Source organism: Salmo salar, chromosome 15, assembly GCF_965601325.2.
Source record: "Salmo salar chromosome 15, fSalSal1, whole genome shotgun sequence".
NCBI lineage: Eukaryota > Metazoa > Chordata > Actinopteri > Salmoniformes > Salmonidae > Salmo > Salmo salar.
The window spans coordinates 77,304,271-77,330,773 of NC_138305.1; the positions used below are offsets into that span (position 1 = coordinate 77,304,271).

The window sequence follows — 26,503 nt, forward strand, 5'->3', positions numbered from 1 at the left end:
AATCCCTACACCTGCCTGTCAAAAATCTTTCCGCTCTTTCTCAAAGCCGCGGTTGAGTTTCGCGATATTCACCTGCATCAGCTGATTGTAGTCGTCCCAAAAACAGCTCTAACTCGTTGGGAACTCGACTGCTGTCGCTGCACTTGTTTGCTTGTTAGCTACATATAAGCTGACAGAAGAGGCCGAGGTTGCCGTAGTGTAGTAAGCACTAGCTGTTAGCCAGACAACGATAGAGGCCACCGCTTCCGTATAACGGAATCAAGCTAGGTAAGAGATTTCCGAAGGACAACTGCATGTCAACTAAGCTCTTCATAATCATGACATTATTGTGTTGACAACCTATTTTACATTTTATACATATGGTAATATGATAAAATATGTTGTGACAGTTACCTTTAGTTAGCTACAGCTGATATTGATACATAGCTAGCCTAGCAAGGTAACGTTAGCTAGCTAGCCAGTTGATTTTGCTGGTAGCTAGCTAACGACGTTACCTAACAAGTACTGTAGGGCAACATTACATGAACCTCCTAACTAATTATTCAACATTGTTTTTTTAAATGTATTTTTCGTAGACATGATTTGGTAATTATTCACTATAGGTAAGCATACAAATGTCTACCCAGGGTATATACCCTTGTAATTCAATGCTTTAACTATTCAAGTCTTGCATTTATTTATTTATTTATTTATTTATTTTGTCTCACTGACTGCTGTTTGCAGTATTAGCAGAATTTATCAGGAAAGATATGATAAGCATGTATGGTCGAGTTCCTGTTTTACCAGCCCTCCCGCTGCAGCTTGTGCTCAGTATGCTGCCACAGTCAAATTATGCTTAACATTACAGTCAAATAAAAGATAAATCTTTCTTTCTCCTCATTAGGCTTCAACCCAGTAAAACGGTTGTGGCCCCACTGTGGATTCCCTGGATTGGACCGGGGAGGAGGCAGTCGTAGGCAGAGCAGGCGCCACGTGAAGTGCGGTTTCGACTTCCCCTATGAGTAGCAGCACCGGTCAGAGAGCACCACGGACCCGGGCGGCGAAGGCAGGCCAGGGGGCAGGGGGGACAACGACATGGACCCCTCAGGACCAGAGTGTGGACCCTTCATACAGGCCTACTACCACTGCAGGCCCAACGTCAGCCTGCAGTGGTGGGGGGAGTTCCTGTGTCCTGAGTAAGCTGATCCAACTGCCGGCTGCGCCGCTGTCGCGCCACCAGCTGAAGAAGTTAGAGGAGCACAGATACAGCAGTGCAGGCCGCTCACTTCTGGAGCCCTTCATGCAGCACTACTGGGAGTGGCTAGTGGCATGTGTGCCGGCATGGATCGCCCCCAACCTCATCACTATTGTGGGCCTGGCCATCAACATTCTCACCACATTGGTGCTGGTGTACTACTGCCCCACTGCCACTGAACAGGTAGGTCCATGCAGGGGCATCACTGGGAATTCTAGGCCCTGGAAAGAATTTGATGTTGGATCCCTTTCACACACTGTCACTCATATGGCCCTCCCTCCCACTGAGTATGCATATTTAAATGAATTAATCAGCAGGTATTCCTACTAAGTAATGACCATGGATTATTAGGTCAATGTTTATGTTGTAATGGCTGTAATAATATACACTACAGACAGGACATAGAGAGAAGATGAGGCCTTAAGTATTTCTTTCAGAATTTCTTGATTGAAAAGTATTGATTGGGTAATTGTCATATATAGCCTACCCTTTCCAAGCAAGGTTTATCAAAATGTCTGTCTCTGTTTTGTCAGTGTTGGGTGCAGTTTGTTGTAGATAAGAATGCTACACTATACCTACTGTCCTTGTTGTCTCTGAGAATCAAACTATTCTAAACCATTTTACAGTAACAGTATTTGATGAACATGGTGTTATGGTAAAATACCAGAATGCCACAGAGTGACTTTTTACATTTACAATTGAGTAATTTAGCAGATGCTCTTATCCAGATCGACTTACAGTAGTGAGTGCGTACATTTTCATACTTTTTTTTTGTACTGCCCCCCCCCCCGTGGGAATTGAACCCACAACCCTGGCGTTGCCAGTGCCATGCTCCAACTGAGCTACACAGGACCAACTCACTGAATTTGAATGCCACTTCCTTGGCTGTCTGAAAACGTTACCTGCTGTCAAATCTTCCCTCCCTCCATCCTAGTTTCCGCAATTCCTCTCAAAGCTCATTGGAGGAGGTCGACAGGATTTGGATCCTCACCTCTAAATGCGCTTTGAGAGGAATTGAGGAAACCAGAATGCAAGGATTTGACACCAGCTAATGTTTTCAGACACAGAACAGGTGTAGGTGTTTTGGCCGCTATGCAGTCTTGGACCTGTGACCTTCCATGTGCCAGTCTAATGTCAAGTGTGTGAGTTGGTACTGGTGACATGTTTTTGGAATCTGACCTGTTGAAGAGTGATGCTAAGACTATGATTTTTCACTCAAACACATGTACTCGAACAGTGCAGAGGCAAGTGTTGGTAACAGAATGATGGCACCAACAGCAAACTGTCTTTCTGTTACCAAACTTAGCATTTGCACTGTTCTTCAACAAAATGTGTTTTTGTAAAATTTCTGTGGAAATTGTTAAAATTAGTCATTGTGCATAGAGTTATGGTTTGTTTAGCTTGCCAATCATTGGTTTTTGTTTGACATTTTCAAGTGAAAAATCTGAGTTTCAGCATCACTCTGTTACTGTGGAATTGCCCCTACGTAACATGTTGTTGTGTTGGCCTCATGAATGTCTGAAGATTGACATTTCAACTACGAGTGATTGTAGATTATCAACCGGTTCATGAAAGGATGTGTGTTTTATGAATGTACAAAGCTGAAGAACATGCACACATTCAGGTACTTTCCGTAGGTGCTGGAGTTGTAGGCAAACTCATGGAAAACAGAAAGGAAAGCGCCGAACACTGCTGCTCATGCTCCCAGGTGATATTTATTTATGACAACATTTTGGCCCTAAAGTCTTCATCAGGCATCCATATCCCAGGTGGTGGTGGAAGGTCCTATATATAGGGGCAGTACTCCGTGACATATCTTCCTGAAACAGGAGGTAAAAAATGTATAACATAAGTTCAAAATATTAACGTTCAATGTATCAAAATATATGATCATACACAAGGAATGTGATCAATATTTACAGTAACATACATACAATATTCAATTAGGATAAAAAACCCCACAAAAAAACACAATTTGGACATATTGGAACTAGCAGCGTGCTGCGTTTTCCTTTCTGTTTAGGAATGTTGCCTGTCAATGCGAAACCAGTTAGCTTGCCTTAATGCTTTTGCTTAGAAGATGTGATACAGCAGGAAGTGTGTGTCACCACAAAAGTGTTGTGCTTAAAAATGATTTAAGCAACATTGTAGAATAAAAACGATCAAGGGCATTTTAAGGCTGTCAATTTTAACAAAGTAGATATGACTAGGCTATGACTTTGTGAATGGAAAAAGGTTGACCAATTATTGTTAGTTTATCAATATTTAACATGACACGTTTTGCTTTTCCTTTCTCTTGGTCACTGGGGTCAGGCTTGCGCAATGCTCCATGTCATGTGTGCTTGTTTTGCTTAGGTGCGTAGGGATGGGGACACGGGGTGCCTGTCCCCAAGAGCCTCTTGGGGACAGGCACCCCGTGTCCCCGTCCTTTCAGGTTACACATCTAGCCTCAGGCCCCTTCTCCCGCCTCCCGAACCGTAGAGGGTAGGAATAGGCATTTAGAATGGTCTCCCTCAGACTAGCTTACTCAAGCTGGCTTAATTGTGAATCGATTAGAATCGGATGTGGGTTATGTATTTTTAGCTACACAGTTGCATGGTCTTTAGTATTTGAGTCCTCTTAAGTCTGAGTCATATACATACAGTACATTCAGAAATTATTCAGACCCCTTGACCTTTTCCACATTGTTACGTTACAGCCTTATTCTAAAATGGATTCAATCTACACACAATACCCCATAATGACAAAGCAAAAACGGGTTAAAATACATTTTTGCTAATTTATAATAAACTGAAATATCACATTTTACATAAGTATTCAGACCCTTTACTCAGTAATTTGTTGAAGCACCTTTGGCAGCGATTACAGCCTCGAGTCTTCTCGGGTATGATGCTACAAGCTTGGCACCTGTATTTTGGGAGTTTCTCCCATTCTCTGCAGATCCTCTCAAGTTCTTAGGTTGGATGGGGAACATTGCTGCACAGCTATTTTCAGGTCTTTCCAGAGATGTTAGATCGGGTTCAAGTCCAGGCTCTGGCTGGACCACTCAAGGACATTCAGACACTTGTCCCAAAGCCACTCCTGCGTTGTCTTGGCTGTGTGCTTAGGGTCGTTGAACCTTCCTCCCAGTTCTGCTCTGGAGCAGGTTTTCAACAAAGATCTCTCTGTACTTTGCTCCGTTCATCTTTTCTTCGATCCTGACTAGTCTCCCAATCCCTGCCGCTGAAAAACATCCCCTCAGCATGGTGGTGGCAGCATCATGCTTCGCCGTAGGGATAGTGCCAGGTCCGACGTGACGCTTCGCATTCAGGCCGAAGAGTTGAATCTTGGTTTCATCAGACCAGAGAATACTGTTTCTCATGGTACTGTATGGCAAACACCAAGCGGGCTGCCATGTGCTTTTTACTGAGGAGTGGCTTCCGTCTAGCCACTCTACCATAAAGGCATGATTGGTTGAGTGCTGCAGAGATGGTTGTCCTTCTGGAAGATTCTCCACAGAGGAACTCTAGGGCTCTGTCAGAGTGACCATCGGGTTCTTGACCACTTTCCTGACCAAGGCCCTTCTCCCCCGATTTCTCAGTTTGGCTGGGCGGCCAGCTCTAGTATGAGTCTTGGTGGTTCCAAACTTCCATTTAAGAAGGATGGAGGCCACTGTGTTCTTGGGGACCTTCAATACTGCAGAAATGTTTTTGTACCCTTCCCCAGATCTGTGCCTCAACACAATCCTGTTTCGGCGCTCTACGGACAATTCCTTCGATTTCATGGCTTGGTTTAAGTTCTGACATACACTGTCAACTGTGGGACCATTTATATAGACAGGTGTGTGCCTTTCCAAATCATGTCCAATAAATTGAATTTACCACAGGTGGACTCCAAGTTGTAGAAACATCTCAAGGATGATCAATGGAAACAGGATGCACCTGAGCTCAATTTTGAGTTTCATAGCAAAGGGTCTGAATACTTACGTAAATAAGGTATGTTTTTTTATTTTTTATAAATGTGCAACATTTCTAAAAACCTGTTTTTGCTTTGTCATTATGGGTATTGTGTGTGTAGATTGCGGAGGATTTTATTTTTTAGAATAGAGCTGTAACAATGTGGAGAAAGTCAAGTGGTCTGAATACTTTCAGAAGGCACTGTATGCCATTTATCAGACACTCATCCAAAGCGACTTAGTCATGAGTGGACATTTTTCATATGGGTGGCCCCCTTGGGAATCGAACCCAAAACACTTTCTCTACTGACTGAGCCACACAGGATCAGTGGAGAAATCAAGTTCATGGGTTTGTTTTGATCGCCTAAAGCTTTGGAGCTGGAGGCTTGACTGTAATATAGGCAAGGTTGTTAAGTTATCTCATTTTCAGACAAGATCACTTGAGGATATTGTTTAATCTGCAATTGACCCAACCTCCACTCCATAGTGTTACATTTCTTAGTCTACCGTATGTTGCATTCAAATATTATCAGCTACAGTTTATCAGGGAAGCTTGCACAACGGTTACTAGATCCCTCCATGTATTCCTCCTCCCACGTAGTTAAGGGGCAGCTGTTCAAACAAACTGGCCCTCTTAGTCTGATATTAAGTGCACTTTTGTCAATACTGTATGCTGACACTTGGGAAGGTTTCGGTTACTTTCAACCCAATCAGTTGAAATATATTTTGAATGGATCTGTTGTTGCCAGGGGTTAAATTGGGCCGGGTCAAATGAAAGCCTGGTGGCTTTCAAATTGTTGTCATTCTAATTTTCCTCAGCCAACAACACAAATAAGCAACAGCAAAATCAGACAACCCCATATTAGAATAGTTTACCTATTCAATTGGCCAGCTTGTCACATTCTTTTCGAGAAGTTTCTCTCCGGTGCTTTCAAACAGTGAGTGCTGCACAGCGCATAGGGAGAGAAACATGCATGCCCAGTTATTGCACAACATTGTTAATGCAGTCATAAGAGAACACACCTTCTGATAGCAGTTTTGATGGCCACTGTAGGACCTGAGAGCTTTCTAGTGTTACTACACTTTTCTTTCTCAAATCCCCAACATTTGTGAACTGCAGCTTTTCAGAATTACAGTTTTAACAGCGTCTGTGCTTGCCAATGTCGTTTTGATGCATAGGGTAGACCGGGGCTAAATGTAACACGAGTCAGGTGCAACGGGTAGGCCAACATTAAAGTAACTGTCCAGGGAAAATGTCATATTCTGTTAACTCCTACCCAGATAATGTTGTCAACTCATCCTATACTTGTATTTGTGGCCAAAGCATACATTGGAGAAACCCCCCCCCCCACCTCAAACAGACCGGGACACACTTTTCACAGCATTTCGCCCGGTGGGAGGTACTATACATCACGGTGGGCTTAGATTTCAGCGTGCGTACGGGTGCACACAGTATCGAGTCCGAACCGAGCACTCGCTAATGTCCGGATCGTGGAATTCATTCACAACATTGCGCTTAGTCAAATATATCCCATTTTCACTGAAGATTTACCTCAGTGTTTTGGCCTCTTGCGGTCAATTTGCAGTAAAAAACATTATTTGTAATTTATGTTCTATATCGTGGAGCTCTGCTCCTAGTGGTTTACCCCACTGCCTAGGCCGCGAATAGCCTGAGAGAGAACTATGCAGACACCTGCAGCCAATGGGAGTACAGGTGTCCCTATGTAAGGGGATGCTTCCCCCGCAGTCAGCCTCCCATTATTTTCAGTGACTTGGACTAGACTGAAGAAGCCGAGAAGGGAAGATAAGTCTCAGGATGAACCCGCCGTCGATATCCAAGTCTCGACGTCGTCCCTCTAGAATGAGCACTCCAGGTTTTCCACCTAACTCAAAAGCTCTTAAGAGCTCAGTGTCGCTGCTCCACCATGGCGACTGTGGACTCACACGACTTATGTTTCGTGTGTCTAGGATCACAGCACGCTAGGGGCGGCCTCACAGACCCCCGGAATGCCCAAGCTGCGCCCTCCTATCTTTAAAGGAGAGGAAACAGTGATGGCCGTTCTTTAGGGAGGATATCCCTCGAGGATGCCATGTCTGTGCTAGCCTCAGGTTCTGAGGTATCATATGATGATGCCGCCTCTAGAGAAGAAGAGGATATTGGGAAGTGTGTGGATGTTTCTCCGGAACAGTCCACTGACCGATTTTTGATTTAACATTTTTTATTTTTTTTAACTCTCTAGGGAGAGTGCTGGGTTTTTCTCATCCTTGGGCAAGGATGAGACGGGCTCTGAATTTTCAGCAGCCCCCTCCTATGCAACCGCCTCTTTGAGCTCTGATTTTCCAGGGCTCGTTGAGCGGGCTGCAAGTCGGCTTGAGATCATGCTGTCCTCCAACCCGGAAGTGGACATGATGGAGGGTGGCCCCTACTCTCGGCCAAGAAGGGTGGCGGTGCCACTGGCATCAGCCATGCCCTTGCTCGGAAAATATGTGGAAGGTTCATGGGGGGTCACCTTTGAGGGTGAGAGTGCTTGTAAAAGCTTACACCCCATTCAAAATCTTACACTCGTACCTCGTCCTGGTTTGAGCTCCTGGCAGTCACCCAAAAAGCCCACTCTACCTACGACAAAGGACAGGCTCACAGCTCAGCTGGTAGAGAAGTCCTTTGCATTAGGTGTCCAGGCTGTAGCAGCAGTGAACAATATTGCCAACAATATCCTGGCAGCCTCTCTATCTCGTCTCACCACGGGCAAGACTGAGCTGTCATGAGAGGAGATAGAAGAGGCGTCGAATTTCCGGCGCTGTACTTCATCTCACCCAGGTGTCGGCTGTGTGTGCGGGGCACACTAAGGGCAGCCAGAAGCAACCATGACAGGACGAGAGGGAGAGGAGAGGGAAGAGTGCAATGCCCTGTGCAACAGCACCTACTATTCCCCCCGCTCCCCTACAAAGAGATGGGGGAGCCAACAAGTTGTTTGTTGAATAAAGACTGGATTCCACGAGAAACTATTTTCCATAACAAACCAGAGACCGTTCAGGTTCTTTCTCTCTCTCTCCACTCTGAGTGTAGTACAGCCCACCATGGGTGCGTAGCTGAGCACACACATGAGAACGCTGTGAATGGCAATAATAAGAGGGCAGCAACGCGGACGCTCTTGATGAGCCGCCGTGCTATACCTCATAAAAACCCGAGACCCCAGACTCCTAGGAGCAATATGGCTCAGGGTTTAAAGAACAGCCTCCGTACACAACCCCATGTTGGGTCAATGACGCAATCGCTGTTGGGAGACGGCGCACTAACTCAGTCAATAGCCTCAGTGCAGTTCAGACCCGTGCTGCGTTCACGGAGGGCTGGAACCTCAAGGTTACGAGTATAACCGTGTCGTCGCCCCCGTTTTCTCACAGAACGCGTTAATATTTCCTCCCCCTTTCGAGGGGGCCCCACCCTGGGCTGTGCCACCACTTCTATGTCAGAGGACAGCGGCGGCATGGGCCATAGAAGAATACAGGTCCTTCCCACTGAATGCACCACAACTTCGCTCTCCCGCTCTCAGAGTATTATTGGGAGTGGCAGCGAAGTTGCACCCTCTCCCACTGGTTTAGCCGGACGCTGGAGAAGGGTTACCGGACTCCTCCCCCGTTTTCGACCGTGGTGGAAACTGTGATGAAATCGCCAGAGAAAGTAGCGGCTCTTGTGGAAGAGATTACGGAACTTTTGTCGAAGGAGGCGGTCACAGTATTGCCCCAAGAGCAACGGAACAGCAGGCTATATTCGCCCTACTAACTAGTGCCAAAAAAGACGAGGGGTATGAGGCCATTATTGGATCTACGCATTCTCAACGAGGACTTAGCCAAACGGCCCTTTTGAATGCTTACGATAAAACGTCTGCTGGAATGTGTCCACAACAAAGACTTTTGTATAAGCATAGACCTAAAGGACGCGTTCTTCCATGTGCCGGTTCATCCACGTCACAGAAAGTCTGCATTTTGCCTTCCAAGGGGTGGAGTACGAGTATGCGAGAATACCATTCGGGTAAACACTGGCACCTCGCACCTTTTCCAAATGCGTGGAGGCGGCAATGGAACCATTGCGTCGTCAAGGGATAAGGGTCTTGGCCTACGTAGACGACCTACTGGTTCTCGCTCCGTCAGCAGAGCTGGCAATCACACACACAACACACAGTGATTCATCTCACGCTTCTGGGGTTCGCTGTGAATAGGGAAAAGGGCGCACCCTGGCCCAGTCATCGGATTGTCTACCTGGGACTGCAGCTAGACACTGACTATGAAGGCTTGAATTTCGGATCCTCGACGCGCTGCCCTGTTGCTAGCCCTACGAAGGTTTAATCCGAATCACACGGTGACGGCGCATTCCGTCATGACACTCTTGGGTCTCATGTTGTCTGCCCACTCTGTAGTTCCGCTGCACATGCGCAGAACACAGCGATGGTTCACCCAACTATGACTAGACACAGTGCGGCATCGTAAACGGTTGTTGGTGGTTCCCCTCTCACTCAGAGCGGACTTGAACTATTGGAGAGACCCGTGCATTCAGACGCAAGGGGTCCCAATAGGTAGTGTCCTCCTATATTCCAGTGTTTACGCTTGTCTGACTGGATGGGGAGGGACATGTCAGGCTCAAGCGATCGGAGGTGTGTGGCCTCCCTCGGGACACCACATCAACCTCCTGGAGTTGGAGACATTTCTACTGGTTCTGACCCACTTCGTGTCTACCCTACGGGGTTGCGACGTGTTGGTCTGGAAAAACATTCGAACCACAGTAGCCTACATAAATCACCAAGGAGGAGTCAGGTCTCCTGCACTCCACCGGCTAGCAGAGGAATTGTGGCTGTGGGCTCACGAGCACCTTCGCTCGTTGACAGCAGCACACATTCCAGGCTATCAGAACGTCGGAGCAGACCTCATGTCTTGAGGGGGTCCCCGAGACGACGAGTGGCATCTGCACCCCGACATTGTTCTCCAAATATGGGAACGGTTCGGGAGAGCCGCGGTAGACCAGTTCGCAGTCACGTATGAACGCACAGTGTACCCTATGGTTCTCTCTACTAGCCCAGGACGAACTGCCACTAGGGATAGACACTTTTGCATACCAGTCGTGGCCGGATGTCTCCTGTACGCATTTCCACCGCTGTCCTGCATTATCCCACTGTTAGCCCGCGTGAGAACAGGAGGTCTGTCAACCATATTGATAGCCCCCGATCGCCCAGGGTCTCCATGGTTCGCGGAGATGACTCAGATGCTGGTTGCGCCACCCTGGCCTGTTCCACATCGAGAGGACGCAATGTCTCAGGCGGGAGGCATGATAAGGCAATTGCCTTTTAATCGGCCAACCATTGATGGTCTGGCTCCTGAAAGGGACAGGTTAGAGCGCCATGGGTTATCTGATTCAGTAATCAGAACCATACAAGGCTCACGTGCCAGTTCCACATCCAGGATGTATGCCAGCAGATGGAATATGTTTTCACAATGGTGTGCCACAGAGAATGTGGACCCCGTGTGCTGTCAGGTTGAGAGTGTGCTCTCATTCCTACAGTTCATGTTTGATAAGCAGTGCTCACCTGCCACCATCAAGGTGTTTGCGGCAGCGATCTCAGCTTGTCATGAGGGGTTTGGCAGAGACAGTCTTCAGCCACCCTCTGATGAAACGGTTCCTATTGGGAACGCGGTGGCTTAAATTACATTTTAAATGAACCTTTATTTAACTAGGCAAGTCAGTCGGCTTAGGCAGATGCCTAGAGCCACGCTTCCTCGGTGGGATTTGGCTTTGGTACTCGAGGCGCTCTGCAAGACGCCGTTCAAACCATTGAATCAATACCCCTCAAGATGTTATCTCTGAAGACGGCAATGTTGCTCACTTTGACTACGGCTAAGTGTGTCAGTGATTTGTGTGCTCTTTCGACGAGACCTGACTGCCTGGCCATTAATGGCGATCTGAGCAGGGCGGTGTTACGTCCTAACCTGGCATTTATGCCGACGGTTATTAAGAGCTCATATAGGTCACAGGCCATTGAGCTGTGGGCCTTCTCCCCCCTCCCCATGCGGAGAGGCTTCATCGCCTGTGCCCAGTGTGCGCTTTGGCGTGCTACTTGAAGCTCACGGTGATGATTAGGTCAGCTGTTTGTGTATCACGGTGCTAGTACACTTGGTAGACCACTATATAAGCAGCGGCTGTCTCACTGGCTTTGTGAAGGCATTGATGATGAGGTGGCAGGGAGGCCACTGCCTCTGGGTGTAAGAGCCCCTCTACTCGTGGGGTAGCGGCGTCTACGGCCCTTTTCAGAGGAACAGTGGTAGAGGATATTTGTGCAGCGGCGTTGTGGTCGTCAGTCTCCTTTTATCCGGTTCTATCTTTTAGACATGTCTTCTAACTCTCTAGCTCGTTCTGTACTCAGCGTGGCTGATGGGAGAACTTGAGTTAAAGGGAAAGAGGTGTTGGGCTTGGTTCCCATTAGGTCCACTCTTTTTCCAAGAGAGAGACGTGTGATATGACTCCTGTCTGATATTGTTAGTACAGTAGAGAACATGTATTTTGACTGCCCACCAGTGTATCACTGTGTTTTGCATTAACATCTGCTAACCATGTGTATGTGACAAATACAATTTGATTAGGGCAGGGTGATGAAGGAAATAGTTCTGTAACTGGTAGTACATAACTATTAGACCGGTCACAAAATGTTTATAGAATATTGAGGTATCATCTTGAGGTATCATCTATCTGCTGAGCCAGGTTAGTATGGCCCATATTCTGTTATCTGCCCATGAATCATTGGCTTTGGCTAATGGATTGAGTGTGGCGGGTTATACTGAGGAATCAGCGAGTATGTCTTCTAACTTGGTTCAGCCTGCACTCAGCATTGCTGATGGGAGGACTAGAACTAAAGGGAGAGGACCAATGGACGGGGTTCCATCAGGTCTGCTTTTTCCTGTTAGAATGACTACATAGCATGACTCCTGGCTGAAGGTGTAGTACAGTAGAGTCATGTATTCTAACCTGCCCACAAGTCTATGACTGTGTTTAGGCAGAAGGATGAGGGATATAGTTTCTGTAACTGGTATTACAGTACTATTAGACCAATTGTTTAATATTGAAGTATCATCTATCTGCTTGTACAGATTAGTATGGCTCGTATTCTGTTTTATCTGCCCAATAGTCATTGGCAATGCCTTTAGACTGAGTAGGGCGGATTGGACTGAGGACGCAGTATATTGTGACAGTGTGTTACAGTACTGCGGGACTTAGTCGCAGCCATGGCTGAGCCCAACCTTTTCATTAAGTGGGAAGTGTTAGGCTCAGCAGGGAGTACATTTCGGTTGTAACTCCAGTTCTATGAGTGGAGCGGAGCCCCATAGGACTTATTTCTTGAGGGGGAAATTATATTTTAGATGTCAGTATAATTTTATTTTAATTCATTTTAGAGTAGAATGTCCTTTTTAAAAAAGTAACTTGAACTGACCTGTCTTTCTCCTAAAAATGAAAAGCCAATTTGACCTATGGGTTGGACATAACATCCTATAACTCAAACATAGAAATTGTGTTCATAAAGGCCGAAACCCATACTTTTCTGTGGAAGTCGAAGAGCACAGTAGACCATCTATTGTAAATGTTGAATGTTTGTTCCCTTTACCTTTCAGGCACCGCTGTGGGTGTACCTGTCTTGTGCAGTGGGCCTCTTCATCTACCAATCACTGGACGCCATCGATGGGAAACAGGCACGGCGCACCAATAGCAGCACCCCACTGGGAGAGCTCTTTGACCATGGCTGTGACTCCCTTTCAACAGGTGTGTGTGTGCTGGATCGTGTGTATACCGTCTCAAACTACCATAAACAACACACTCACAGACTACAAATTACATGGAAGACGGACACAACAAATATGCACTTAAAGACAGACACAATATACCCATAAATGTACACAACACACTTACAGATGTAAACAACATAATGATTTAAGACTGAGAAACATCATGTTGTGTAATTGAACTTTCTCTCTATCACTCTGTCGCCCTCTCTCTCCCTCTCTGCATGCATTGATGTCACTGGTACTAATATTTTTTTCATTTCCACACACAATTAAGACAAAGTGAGGAATCAGAATATACCTGCCTCTTTGACTCTTACTTTCTATCACCCACCCTTGCTCTCTTTCTCTCTCTCTCTCTCTCTCTCTCTCTCTCTCTCATTCATTCATTCATTCATTCATTCATTCATTCTCTCTCTGACTACTTTCTCTCCCCTTTCTTAGTGTTTGTGGTCTTGGGCACCTGTATCGCCGTCCAACTTGGAACTAACCCCGACTGGATGTTCTTCTGCTGCTTCGCCGGCATGTTCATGTTCTACTGTGCTCACTGGCAGACCTACGTGTCAGGAACCCTGCGCTTTGGCATGTGAGTGGGTGGGCACCCCGTCTGAGGTTTCCTTTAAACTACAGTCTAGTCAAGAGTTTGGACACACCTACTCATTCAAGGATTTTTTTTTTTTTTTACTATTTTCTACATTGTAGAATAATAGTGAAGACATCAAAACTATGAAATAACACATATGGAATCATGTAGTAATCCAAATATATTTTAGATTCTTCAAAGTAGGCACCCTTTGCCTTGATGACAGCTTTGCACACTCTTGGTATTCTCTCAACCTGCTTCACCTGGAATGCTTTTCCAACAGTCTTGAAGGACTTCCCACATATGCTGAGCACTTGTTGGCTGCTTTTCCTTCACTCTGTGGCTCAACTCATCCCAAACCATCTCAATTGGTTTGAGGTCGGGTGATTGTGGAGGCCAGGTCATCTGATGCAGCACTCCATCACTCTCCTTCTTGGTCAAATAGCCCTTACACAGCCTGGAGGTCATTGTCCTGTTGAAAAACAAATGATAGTCCCACTAAGCGCGAACCAGATGGGAGGGCATGTCGCTGCAGAATGCTGGTTATGTGTGCCTTGAATTATAAATAAATCACACAGTGTCACCAGTAAAGCACCCGCACACCATCACTCCTCCATGCTTCACGGTGGGAACCACACATGCGAAGATCATCCATCCGTTCACCTGCTCTGCATCTCACATAGACACGCCGGTTGGAACCAGAAATCTAACATTTGGACTCATCAGACCAAAGGACAGATTTCCACCGGTCTAATGTCCATTGCTTGTGTTTCTTGGCCCAAGCAAGTCTCTTCTTATTCTGGTGTCCTTTAGTAGTGGTTTCTTTGCAGCAATTCAACCATGAAGGCCTGATTCATGCAGTCTCCTCTGAACAGTTGATGTTTGTTGCTTGAACTCTGTGAAGCATTTATTTGGGAGACTGGTAACTCTAATGAACGTACAGTGAGGGGAAAAAAGTATTTGATCCCCTGCTGATTTTGTACGTTTGCCCACTGACAAAGCAATGACCAGTCTATAATTTTAATGGTAGGTTTATTTGAACAGAGAGACTTAATAACAACAAAAAAATCCAGAAAACCACATGTCAAAAATTTTATAAAATGATTTGCATTTTAATGAGGGAAATAAGTATTTGACCCCTCTGCAAAACATGACTTAGTACTTGGTGGCAAAACCCTTATTGGCAATCACAGAGGTCAGACATTTCTTGTAGTTGGCCACCAGGTTTGCACACATCTCAGGAGGGATTTTGTCCCACTCCTCTTTGCAGATCTTCTCCAAGTCATTAAGGTTTCGAGGCTGACATTTGGCAACTCGAACCTTCAGCTCCCTCCACAGATTTTCTATGGGATTAAGGTCTGGAGACTGGCTAGGCCACTCCAGGACCTTAATGTGCTTCTTCTAGAGCCACTCCTTTGTTGCCTTGGCTGTCTGTTTTGGTTCATTGTCATGCTGGAATACCCATCCACGACCCATTTTCAATGCCCTGGCTGAGGGAAGGAGGTTCTCACCCAAGATTTGACGGTACATGGCCCCGTCCATCGTCCCTTTGATGCGGTGAAGTTGTCCTGTCCCCTTGGCACAAAAACACCCCCAAAGCATAATGTTTCCACCTCCATGTTTGACGGTGGGCATGGTGTTCTTGGGGTCATAGGCAGCATTCCTCCTCCTCCAAACACGGCGAGTTGAGTTGATGCCTAAGAACTCCATTTTGGTCTCATCTGACCACAACACTTTCACCAGTTGTCCTCTGAATCATTCAGATGTTCATTGGCAAACTTGAGACGAGCATGTATATGTGCTTTCTTGAATAGGGGGACCTTGTGGGAGCTGCAGGATTTCAGTCCTTCACAGCGTAGTGTGTTACCAATTGTTTTCTTGGTGACTATGGTCCCAGCTGCCTTGAGATCATTGACAAGATCCTCCCGTGTAGTTCTGGGCTGATTCCTCACCGTTCTCATGATCATTGGAACTCCACGAGGTGAGATCTTGCATGGAGCCCCAGGCCGAGGGAGGTTGACAGTTCTTTTGTGTTCTCACCAAGCTGCTTGGCGATGGTCTTGTAGCCCATTCCAGCCTTGTGTAGGTCTACAATCTTGTCCCTGACATCCTTGGAGAGCTCTTTGGTCTTGGCCATGGTGGAGAGTTTGGAATCTGATTGATTGCTTCTGTGGACAGGTGTCTTTTATACAGGTAACAAACTGAGATTAGGAGCACTCCCTTTAAGAGTGTGCTCCTAATCTTAGCTCGTTACCTGTATAAAATACACCTGGGAGCCAGAAATCTTTCTGATTGAGAGGGGGTCAAATACTTATTTCCCTCATTAAAATGCAAATCAATTTATAACATTTTTGACGTGTTTTTTTTCTGGATTTGTTTGTTGTTATTCTGTCTCTCACTGTTCAAATAAACCTACCATTAAAATTATAGACTGATCATTTCTTTGTTAGTGGGCAAACGTACAAAATCAGCAGGGGATCAAATACTTTTTTCCCTCACTGTATCATCTGCAGCAGAGGTAACTCAGGGTCTTCCTTTCCTGTGGCAGTCCTCATGAGAGCCTGTTTCATCATAGCGCTTGATGGTTTTTGCGACTGGACTTGAAGAAACTTTCAAAGTTATTGACGTTTTCTCGATAGACTGACCTTCATGTCTTAAAGTAATGATGGACTGTCGTTTCTCTTTGCTTATTTGAGCTATTCTTGTTATAATATGGACTTGGTCTTTTACCAAATAGGGCTAACTTCTGTATACCACCCCTACCTTGTCAGAACAACTGATTGGCTCAAATGCATTAAGAAGGAAAGAAATTCCACAAATGAACTTTTAACAAGGTACACCTGTTAATTGAAATGCATTCCAGGTGACTACCTCATGAAGCTGGTTGAGAGAATTCCATGAGTGTGCAAAGATGTCATCAAGGCAAAGGATGGCTACTTTAAAGAATCTCAAATATGAAATATATTTTTTGGGGTTACTACATGATTCCATATGTGTTATTTCATAGTTTTGATGTCTTCACTATTATTCTACAATGTAGAAAATAGTAAAAAATTAAGAAAATCCCTTGAATGAGTAGGTGTTCTAAAACCTTTGACCAATAGTGTATCAACATTGGCTTATCTTTTTGGCTTTCAGGAACAGCCACAACAAGGACAAGGGACGAATGTCCTGGGAGTATGGTTGATTTGATTTATCAATATAATTTGAAATGATGTAAGCCCTTGTACGAGTTAAATAGGTTGTCGGGCCAGAAAAAAATCTACATTATCAGGTTCTTCTCAGCCTTTCGATGGAAATGTTCTCTACATCCCCACATACACTCACAACTAACCCACAACCCAGAGGAATGGATGGCGTTTGTGCAGGACCTGCTAGGGGGTGCTATGTGCATGTTGATTTTGATAATACTGTGTGAAATGTGAAATCACTTAACCGTTTGCATATAATTCCTCTGTCTCTCTGCCTGTGCAGCATTGATGTGACTGAAGTGCAATTCTTCATTATAATCATGTATTTGCTGGCTGCCATCGGAGGACCAGCTTTTTGGCAGTTCTTGGTAATGCATTTAACCCATTTGATTCAGCAAATTATGGCCTGTTCCTACTGCTTGGAAATGAAAGAAATTACCTTAATGCTAATTGTTACATGCATTGTAGTTGTAGTTTGATGCATTTTTTTATCCTTTTTTTGTCCTTGTATTGAATCTAGTGTAATGCACTGTTATACATGCAATTAAACATTTATAGCCTCAAGAATGTCAAGACTTATGAAAGTAACGTAGGGAAGTTATGGCATGTTGGTTGACGTGTTAAGACTCGCGTCCTTGTTGGCGATTTTGCTGAATGCATCCTTTCCTTGTTTCCTGGAGGTAAGCACAGATCTATAAGGTATTGGATAGGTGAAAGCTCAGTTGCCGCCCTATTACTTCCACCAATCCAACCAATTCAGATCTGTGTTTACTTTAAGGAAGGTAGGAAAGATGGATGCGTTTCTAAAATATTGAAACGGGGCTATGCTATTACTAATCCCCCAAACACACAGATCCCTGTGGTGAACATCCAGATTAAGATAATTCCAGCCATCCTCACTGTGGCGGGAGCCATTTTCTCCTGCACCAACTACTTCCGGGTCATATTCACGGGAGGAGTAGGAAAGAACGGATCCACCATTGCGGTAAGCATGACGTGATCCGTCCTGGCTAACGAGGATCCAATTGAATTGTATGGCTGATTTTAAAAGATGACTTGGTGTGTGGAAGTATACAGTGTATGGGAATTTGTCGCAAACCGTACGATTTACTGCGGCTCGTTGCATTGGTTATTTAAACTTTGGTAGTAATATGATCCATATTACAATTACTATATATAGCTATGATACAGAGTGTATCAAGCTTAATTTAAAAACGTCAACAGAAAATGTTTTGGGTGAAGTAGCCAGTCTTTTCTAATGCTTAAATACCACAGCACTTGGCATGCTTCATTTCTAGGCCTCCATAAAATAGTGACATGGATGCCTATCATGCCCTTTTCATTGATATCAGCCAAGCTACTAGTCAGAACTTTACCTTGCGGTTTATTTATCACTTTAGAGACGGATAAGGATAGTGGAATTTTAAGCTAAGTACAGTGATTGTGACAGCCATGTCCCTTCTTCTTCCTCAGGGAACGAGTGTCCTGTCGCCGTTTTTCCACATAGGGTCAGTCATCGTTCTGGCCGTCATGATCTACAAGAAGTCTGCGTCCCAGCTGTTTGAGAAGCACCCCTGTCTCTATGTCCTGGCCTTTGGGTTTGTGTCGGCCAAGATCACCAACAAGCTAGTGGTGAGGAACCAGGTGACCTGGATCGTGTCCGTTAGGGCACACTGTAGCGAAGTGTTGTGTAACGGAACACAAGCGTTTTTTGATTGGACAAGTTCAGATAGTACCTCTGTTTCGCATAGATTTCTTCCATTCTGTGCCTACTGAACATGACTGTGAAACATGAAATGCTGAAAAAGCCAGTCTACATTCCAATATCCACACCCGCCACTTATTTTGGTATAGCTGTCGGGCTCAAGGGTAAATTACTTTTAAGTCTGTTATAGTGCGCTGCTCTATAACGTACCTTGCATTGAATTTCAGCTCTAGTCCAATGTTTTTAATTGGACTCAATATAGTTATTTGGTCTTTACTCTATTATACGTTGCCGCATCTCTCTCGTTTTTTGTTTGTTTTACAGGTAGCTCATATGACGAAAAGTGAGATGTATCTCCATGACTTGGCTTACCTGGGGCCAGGGCTGCTCTTCTTGGACCAGTATTTTAACAGCTTCATAGACGAGTACTTGGTCCTCTGGGTGGCACTGGTAAGTCACCATAGCCCTTAATAGCTTTATCCATGTGCACGTATAGTACCAGTCAAAAGTTTGGACACCTACTCATTCAATTTTTTTTTTTTTTTTTTACTATTTTATACATTGTAGAATAATAGTGAAGACTACCTCGTGAAGCTGGTTGAGAGAATGCCAACAGTGTGCAAAGCTGTCATCAAGGCAAAGGGTGGCTGCTTTGAAGAATCTCAAATATATAAAATATATTTAGATTTGTTTAACTTTTTTTGGTTACTACACGATTCCATATGTGTAATTTCATAGTTTTGATGTCTTCACTATTATTCTACAATGTAGAAAATAGTCAAAATAAAGAAAAACCCTTGAATGAGTAGGCGTGTCCAAACTTTTGACTGGTACTGTACGTTCCAAGTAGGGGTGTGAATGTTTTTAAACAACATTTTATTGTTGAGGTTAAGAAAAAAAAAACGAACCAAAAAACTATTTTCTCCACAGAATTTAAATCACAGCGCAGTTATCACAAAACTTAGCACTAACAGGTCCCGATCATCAAGGGAAAAATGTAACAAATAGGCCTACCTAACGCATCAATGCTGTAACGTTATTAAGGGGGGATATGCATCTTTCAAGTTATTTGCCACGGATATGAAGTACTCCGCACGTCATCGTTGTTAACAGTTAGGGTATAAAAAACACTAAATACAGAAATTGCTGCAGTTGATATGCAGTCATAGTCAATGGCCTACTTGAGTTGTGAGGTAATTGCCTAAATGAAAGACTGCAAGCGCCATTTGAGCCGCGACTCGCGCTACTGAAAATGTTGCGTCGTTCTCGTCAATATCACTGTTCACCATTTACTCCATTTTCTAAATGTGACACTATAGCAGTTCGCAAAAAAAACAGAAAATAAACGAGACAAATATATTATTCCTAAACTGTAGCTCATAGTTGGAACACGTTTCCCTACTTTAATCAACCAGTCCGTTTTTTATTTGTGATGAGGCTGTCATGATTTAGCAAGGAATGTAGCTTGTCTACAGTGTTTGTGTAGCCCATCAGTTGGGTACGTTTTTATAGGCCCTAATTTCTATAGGCCTAATGGGAGCTTGGGTTCGCAGCACCCGTGTGTGTGTGTGAGGGGGGTGTGTGTGTGTGTGTGTGTGTGTGTGTGTGTGTGTGTGTGTGTGGTGTGTGTGTGTGTGTGTGTGTGTGTGTGTGTAGAGGGAGCGGTCGGTTTGGAATTGAGGTAAGAAACACATAATGGAGAAGAACAGTGATAACTTGGCTAGGTTTATTTTGTGTTGTGAGTCGCTAATGTACATAACAGATGGAAAGAACACTAGAGTCAAAGTGAATTCGAGACAAAATTCCACCTGCCTGGAGGACGGGTGCAATTGTGGCCCACAATTCAGCGCATTCCTGCATCTGCAGGAGCCCCTCTTCATACTTTCATTGGTCAATTTTTAAGCCGGTACACAGGCGGGATGCAGTGGTGCTCCTGTACAGTAGGTGGCGGTAATGCACCATAACGTTGGAGGTCAACCGACAGAAGAAGAGGGAGGGGTGACAACGGTAGCTAGCTTGCTAGGACAACGGTCGGGTACTGTTTTCCCACAGTTCTGTTAACAAGGGCAGTTGTAAGGCAGGCGTTTAATACACTGGGTGCTAGCTAGTTAGCAAGCTAGGACTCCAGTACACAGTGGGTGGGATAGGTAGCTAGCTATTTTACACATTTTGCCATGAGGCTGAGACAAAATGTTGCTGTTTTTAGAGCTCAGAGATTCTTAAGACGGGACAATTAACTTTTTTCCCACAAATATTTGTCTTACTAATATTTGTCTTACTAACTAGTATGACCACTCTATGGAAAGATGACTCGCAACATGTAAAGTGTTGGTCCTATGTTTCATGAGCTAAAATAAAAGATCCCAGAAACTTTCCATACGCACAAAATGCTTTTTTCTCAGGTTTTGTGCACAAATTTCTTTACATCCCTGTTAGTAAGCATAACTTTTTTTTTCACACAACACAATGTCACAGATGTCTCAAGTTTTGAGAGACAAGTGTAATTGACAGTCTGACTGCAGGATTGTCCACCAGAGCTGTTGCCAGAGAATTGAATGTTAATTTCTCTACCATAAGCCCAGGACCTCCACATCCGGCTTTTTCACCTGTGGGTCTGAGACCAGCCACCCTGACAGCCGATGAAACTATGGGTTTGCACAACCGAAGAATTTCTGCACAAACTGTCAGAAACCGTCTGAGGAGCTCATCTGTGTGCTCGTCGTCCTCACCAGGGTCTTGACCTGACTGCAGTTTGGCGTCATAACGGACTTCGATGGCCACTGGCATCTTGAAGAAGTGTGCTCTTCACGGATTAATTCTGGTTTCAACTTTACCGGGCAGATGGCAGACATCGTGTATGGCGTTGTGTGTGCGAGTGGTTTGCTGATGTCAAAGTTGTGAACAGAGTGCCCAATGGTGGGGTTATGGTATGGGCAAACATAAGCTATGGAGAACAAACACAATTGCCTTTTATCGATGGAAATTTGAATGCACAGAGATACCGATTGTCATGCCATTCATCCGACGCCATCACCTCATGTTTCAACACGATAAATGGTTGTCATAGCCACATGTCGCAAAGATCTGTACACAATTCCTGGAAGCTGAACATTTCCCAGTTCTTCCATAGCCTGCATACTCACCAGACATTTCACCCATTGAGCGTGTTTGGGATGCTCTGGATCGATGTGTACGACAGCGCGTTCCAGTTCCCGCCAATATCCAGCGACTTCGCACAGCCATTGAAGAGGCAGGCCATGTCAACAGCCTGATCAACTCTATGCGAAGGAGATGTCGCACTGCATGAGGCAAATAGTTGTCACACCAGATAGGTTTTCTGATCCACGCCCCTACTTTTTTTTTTTTTTTAAAGGTATCTAAAGATACAAATCTGTATTCCCAGTCATGTGAAATCCATAGATTAGGGCCTAATGAATTTCTGTCAATTGACTGATTTTCTTATATGAACTTTAACTCAGCAAAATCATTTAAATTGTTGCATGTTGTGTTCATATTTTTGTTTAGTGTAGATATAGGTACAGACACATCAACCTTATTCCTTATTATTTATTTTGACTCTGTTTCACCATTTATGAATGTTTTATTCAATGTGTTTCTATGGGCTATAGTAGTAAAGGCCAAATTAAATATTTGATCAAATAATATAAAACATGCTTGGGGGGAATACCTACAGGGGCCCTAAAATTCAAAATCAAATGGCCAAATGATCCATGGTATGAACATCATAAAACAATTCCATATCTTAGCTTAGTATAATATTCGATTATTCAAATATGTTATGCAAATCTCCAAACTTATTTTTGTTTTGTCTTGTTCTATAGCACTATTAAATGTTCCAGGGCTAATTTCTTTAGACTTTCACTTCTCTGGAAACAACTTTGATGGACATTCCTGTAGTCAGTATTTCAATTGCACGCTCCATCAACTAGAGACATCTGTGGCATTGTGTTGTGACAAAACTGCACATTTTAGTGACTTTCTGTCCCCAACACAAGGTGCACCTGTGTAATGATCATGCTGTTTAATCAGCTTCTTGATATGCCACACCTGTCAGGTGGATGGATTATCTTGGCAAAGGAGAAATGCTCACTAACAGAGATGAACAAGAGAAAGCTTTTTGTGTGTATGGAACATTTCTGGGATCTTTTATTTCAGCTCATGAAACATGGGACCAATACTTTACATGGTGCGTTTATATTTTTGTTCAGTAGCTAGGAAGACTCCGGTACATAGCAGGGGAGGCGGGAGTGACACCGGTAGCTAGCTAGCTAGGACACCGGTGTCCTTCGCCCCTGAAAAACTCTGATAATGCTTTTATTTCCCTTTTAACCCACATTTTAAATTGCATAGACAATCAGGGACGCCTCGCAATCCCACTGTTGCCTGGCAGGTTCAAAGCAGATTCCAGAAGCCTAAGCCTACTGTAGGACTGCGAGAGAACTTCATTGCCCCCTATCGGTCATACCACACAATAGAATTTCATGTGGAATTTTATGACCGTGATAAGGAAATTGTCATATTGCAGATAAACATTTGACTTCACAGACTGATTCTAGCCAAAGTAAGATGTCAAAACCCCTTAGTTGAGTGGTAAAGTAGTATACCAGAGTCCATCACTGTTGTGTATTTTGCAGTGCAATGTAGATTGCCTAGCGTATATTCATGCAATTCTTTTCAGGGGCAAAAGATGATTGACATACAACAAATAACGCAACCAATTCTGTAAATAAAGAGCCTTTAAATGTACTTTATTTGACATCCATCCTGTCTTGTTTTATCTCCAGTTCCTGTCCATCTTTGATCTAGTGCGCTACTGCGTTAGCGTCTGCAACCAGATCGCCTCTCACCTGCACATCTTCGTGTTCAAGATCAAACCCCCCAACCTGCGGTCCGCCTCTGCCTCCCGGTCAGGCAAAGACGTCTGGTGTAACTGGTCTGGAGACACTACTGACAGGTGGTGACACCGTCCGGCTGGAGCTGGTGGAATTACCTCAACCGCCTCCCCCTTGTCTCCACAGGGTTCCCATTGGATGAGACGAATTGGAGGCAGTCTTTCTACGAATGTATAATGCTGCGTTCACAACATCTCGTCATTTCGTAAATACCAGCATACAACTGGGAAAAATCCACTTGAACACCCCTCCAACTGGTAATTACTAGTGGGAAACTATCATCCCTGTTCTCAGTTTCCCACTTGCAACTCTCTGACATCATTTGTCAACAAACAAGACAGCAAGCTTGGCGGTATTTTCAGCAGTTGTTGTTTATGGTAAGAACAAAATACAAATTGTTAATACAAGATTGATTCTGTTAATCTTCCTTTAGATTTAGAAAGTGAAACGAGCTCTGGATATACTTTTTATGGGCAAAAAATAGCGAAACAATCACAAGCCTTCTAATGACCTCCATGTTTGATAATATTTCCCAGTTCAAAACGTGAATACACCCAACTCATATTTGTGACTTTTCAACTGATAATTACTACCTTCCCAATTGGTTATGAACGCAGTATTAGCCAATTAAATTATGAATACATTGAGGGTGGGGAAAATATTAGATTTTTTTTAATGAAGATCATTTATTTGTCTGGTGTGCAATAGTGATCCGTTTTTGCAGATGTGTGGTGTAAAAGGTTCCTAGCCGAAGAGGAGAATGAGAGATACGTTTTCTGTTGAGGTTTAGTTTGTCATTAAAGAAGAATTTGGTTATTTGGTAACAAACTATTTGAGATTTAGAAGTTATCTAACCAAAGGTTATGGATAGGGGTTAATGTTGCTTACTATAACCATGCTACCACTATCCAAATGCACTAAAAATAAAATGTTATCCATAGGAAGGAGCAGGTTATACCTAACCAAATGATATACTTAGCTATGAGAAAAACGCGTACAGTGTATTCACGTGTTTCTGTCTGAGCAATATGAATGACTTAAATGCCTGTCTGTTCTTTCAGTATTGGTACTTGTTCAGCACATCTATGTACAATTCCCACCTGTATTCCACTCCAGAGAAAAATGCTAGTTCTCTGTTTTAAGGTGTAGCGCAGAGTATTTCTTCATAATATTTCTGCATTCTGTATGAACCATCTGAAAAGCTGTCATCATAGATTGCGGATTGCATTCAGTGGAAGAACACATGGTCATGAACGAAGACTGCCTTGCATTTCTGTTATTGATCCTATGCCATCCTTGTCCTGAATAGCCTACATCAGGGGTTTTCAACTCTTACCCTATGAGGTCTAGAGCCTGCTGGTTTTCTGTTCTACCTGATAATGAATTGCACACATCTGGTGTTCCAGGTTTAAATCAGTCCCTGATTAGAGGGGAACAATGGAAAAAAGGCAGTGGCTACAAGGTCCAGGCTTGGGTTTGAGGGTCATGCATGATCTATGAATTGTATTATGTTCAATAAGCCCCAAACAAGGGGACCATTGTCTCATCATAATTACATGATATGGCTGCATACTTCATTTTGTCCCATGTGATTGCAGTACAAATGGACCTGCATTATACTACTGTTTCTGAGAGATGGAACACAGTTCCTGCTGTATGCTTCCAGTTAACTTGTGCCATATGTGATGCAAGTCAATGGAGCACTTCTCGTTATCTGTTACATGCGTTCAGACTCTTAACTGTTAGGAATCTAGCTCATCATTTATGATATTCAAGCAACAGTTATGAGTATGTGTTCTGTCCACCGCAAGTCATTTTTGTCACCATGGATGACAAAAAAATATGTTTGGAATGTTTTAGTGATAGGTGTTACTCCAACCTCCTCACACTCCTTTTACAATATTCATCTGTTTTTTCTCTTTAATTTTTTATATATATATATATATAAGATTCATTCAACTGTGTTGCTTTTTAGTTGAGCTTTAGTTATACTGTAGCATTGATGAAATAGGAGTCGGGTCAGGCTGGCACCAGTGTTACAATCGGTTCCTCCAAGTGGTGATGTATGTGAAAAATGCAATAGTCGGTATGCAGCAGTTGCCTTAAATGCTAAGTATTTGCATTAGATGGGAAGGTTTCAAAATGACTGCCTGAAAAGGCTAGTGTTAGACCTAAGTGTTGTGCTATGAATGCTTCATTAGTAACTGATGAATACAATGAAGGGTATGTTTAGATGTTCTCTTCCACTCCCTGATGTTACCCCTACTCTTCCACTCCAACTCCCCCACAGCAACACTGGTGTCATGGCAGCTGCATCTCTCTCTGTTCATAGTTAGTGTACTTTGGTCTGTTAAACAATAGCCCATCAGTTAACTCTCTGTGTGGAACAGTTCAATCCACCCATTTTGTATGGGGTCTTATCATTAACCAAGTATTTAACTATATCCGTAGGGACGCAGTACCGTCCATGGTCAAACATAAGGAATGTTTTTTTTTTTTTTTAAGCAAAAATTAAGGAATGTCTACCCTACCAATTTAGCTAATATCAAACAGTGATGCACAGAGTATTAAAATGTCTACCGTTTTAATGTCTCTTCATAACAAGAGAAGAGCTTGTCAATGTTTGTATCCGATGCATGGGATTGGCATTACAACCCACTGTAATGGTCAGTCAATAGCCACATGGATATATGTAACTGATAGTGTTCAACCAATTGAAACACTGCCTCAAGCGTAACTCATTTTCCTTTGGATTGTTTCTTTTCTGTGCAATGCAGAGATTTAAGATGACTTGCAAAGGGTGCATCATTGGTCGGTGTGTAAAAAAAAATGCTTTTTAGTGTTCAATGGTTTTTAATTTGTTGTTTGGTCAAAATTGTTACTTTTCTGTTAAAGAAAATCATTAATTTTTGAATAAACAAGCTTATGTAAAATAAAGATTGCTATATTTATAACAGGGGATCTAGTCTATTGCTAGCAGCCTTTTGTGTCTAACATGACCTTTTTCTTTAGTATTCTGCAATATTGTTCTCCAGTACAAATGTATTAGTGTGATGAAGATGGACAAAGTGACTAATGATCCTATGCGGTCCTTTGACCTTTTGGCAGACTCTGCAAAATTGGAA

The 26,503-nt window shown here is 43.7% G+C and overlaps 1 protein-coding gene and 1 long non-coding RNA gene across 4 annotated transcripts; one reads left to right on the forward strand and one right to left on the reverse strand.

Annotated features, from left to right (window-relative positions):
* LOC106572169 (choline/ethanolaminephosphotransferase 1) lies at positions 1-26,337 on the forward strand. 3 transcript variants are annotated; one of them, XM_014146084.3, is made up of 10 exons: positions 1-267; positions 884-1,417; positions 12,819-12,966; positions 13,431-13,572; positions 16,708-16,746; positions 17,044-17,128; positions 17,614-17,745; positions 18,234-18,392; positions 18,790-18,915; positions 23,271-26,337. In XM_014146084.3, exons 2-10 carry the CDS (start codon positions 998-1,000, stop codon positions 23,445-23,447), a joined length of 1,428 nt encoding a protein of 475 aa, XP_014001559.1. In that variant the 5' UTR covers positions 1-267; positions 884-997; the 3' UTR covers positions 23,448-26,337. The 3 variants fall into 3 exon arrangements, with proteins under 3 accessions (XP_014001559.1, XP_014001560.1, XP_014001561.1); XM_014146085.3 differs by lacking the exon at positions 16,708-16,746; XM_014146086.3 differs by lacking the exons at positions 1-267; positions 884-1,417 and adding an exon at positions 8,978-9,198.
* On the reverse strand, positions 2,931-9,563 carry LOC106572172 (uncharacterized). Its single transcript, XR_001321067.2, has 3 exons — positions 9,426-9,563; positions 6,045-6,113; positions 2,931-3,054 (listed from the first exon to the last, which is right to left on the reverse strand). It is a non-coding gene; the product is annotated as an uncharacterized LOC106572172 (long non-coding RNA).
* Positions 26,338-26,503: the final 166 nt, after the last annotated feature.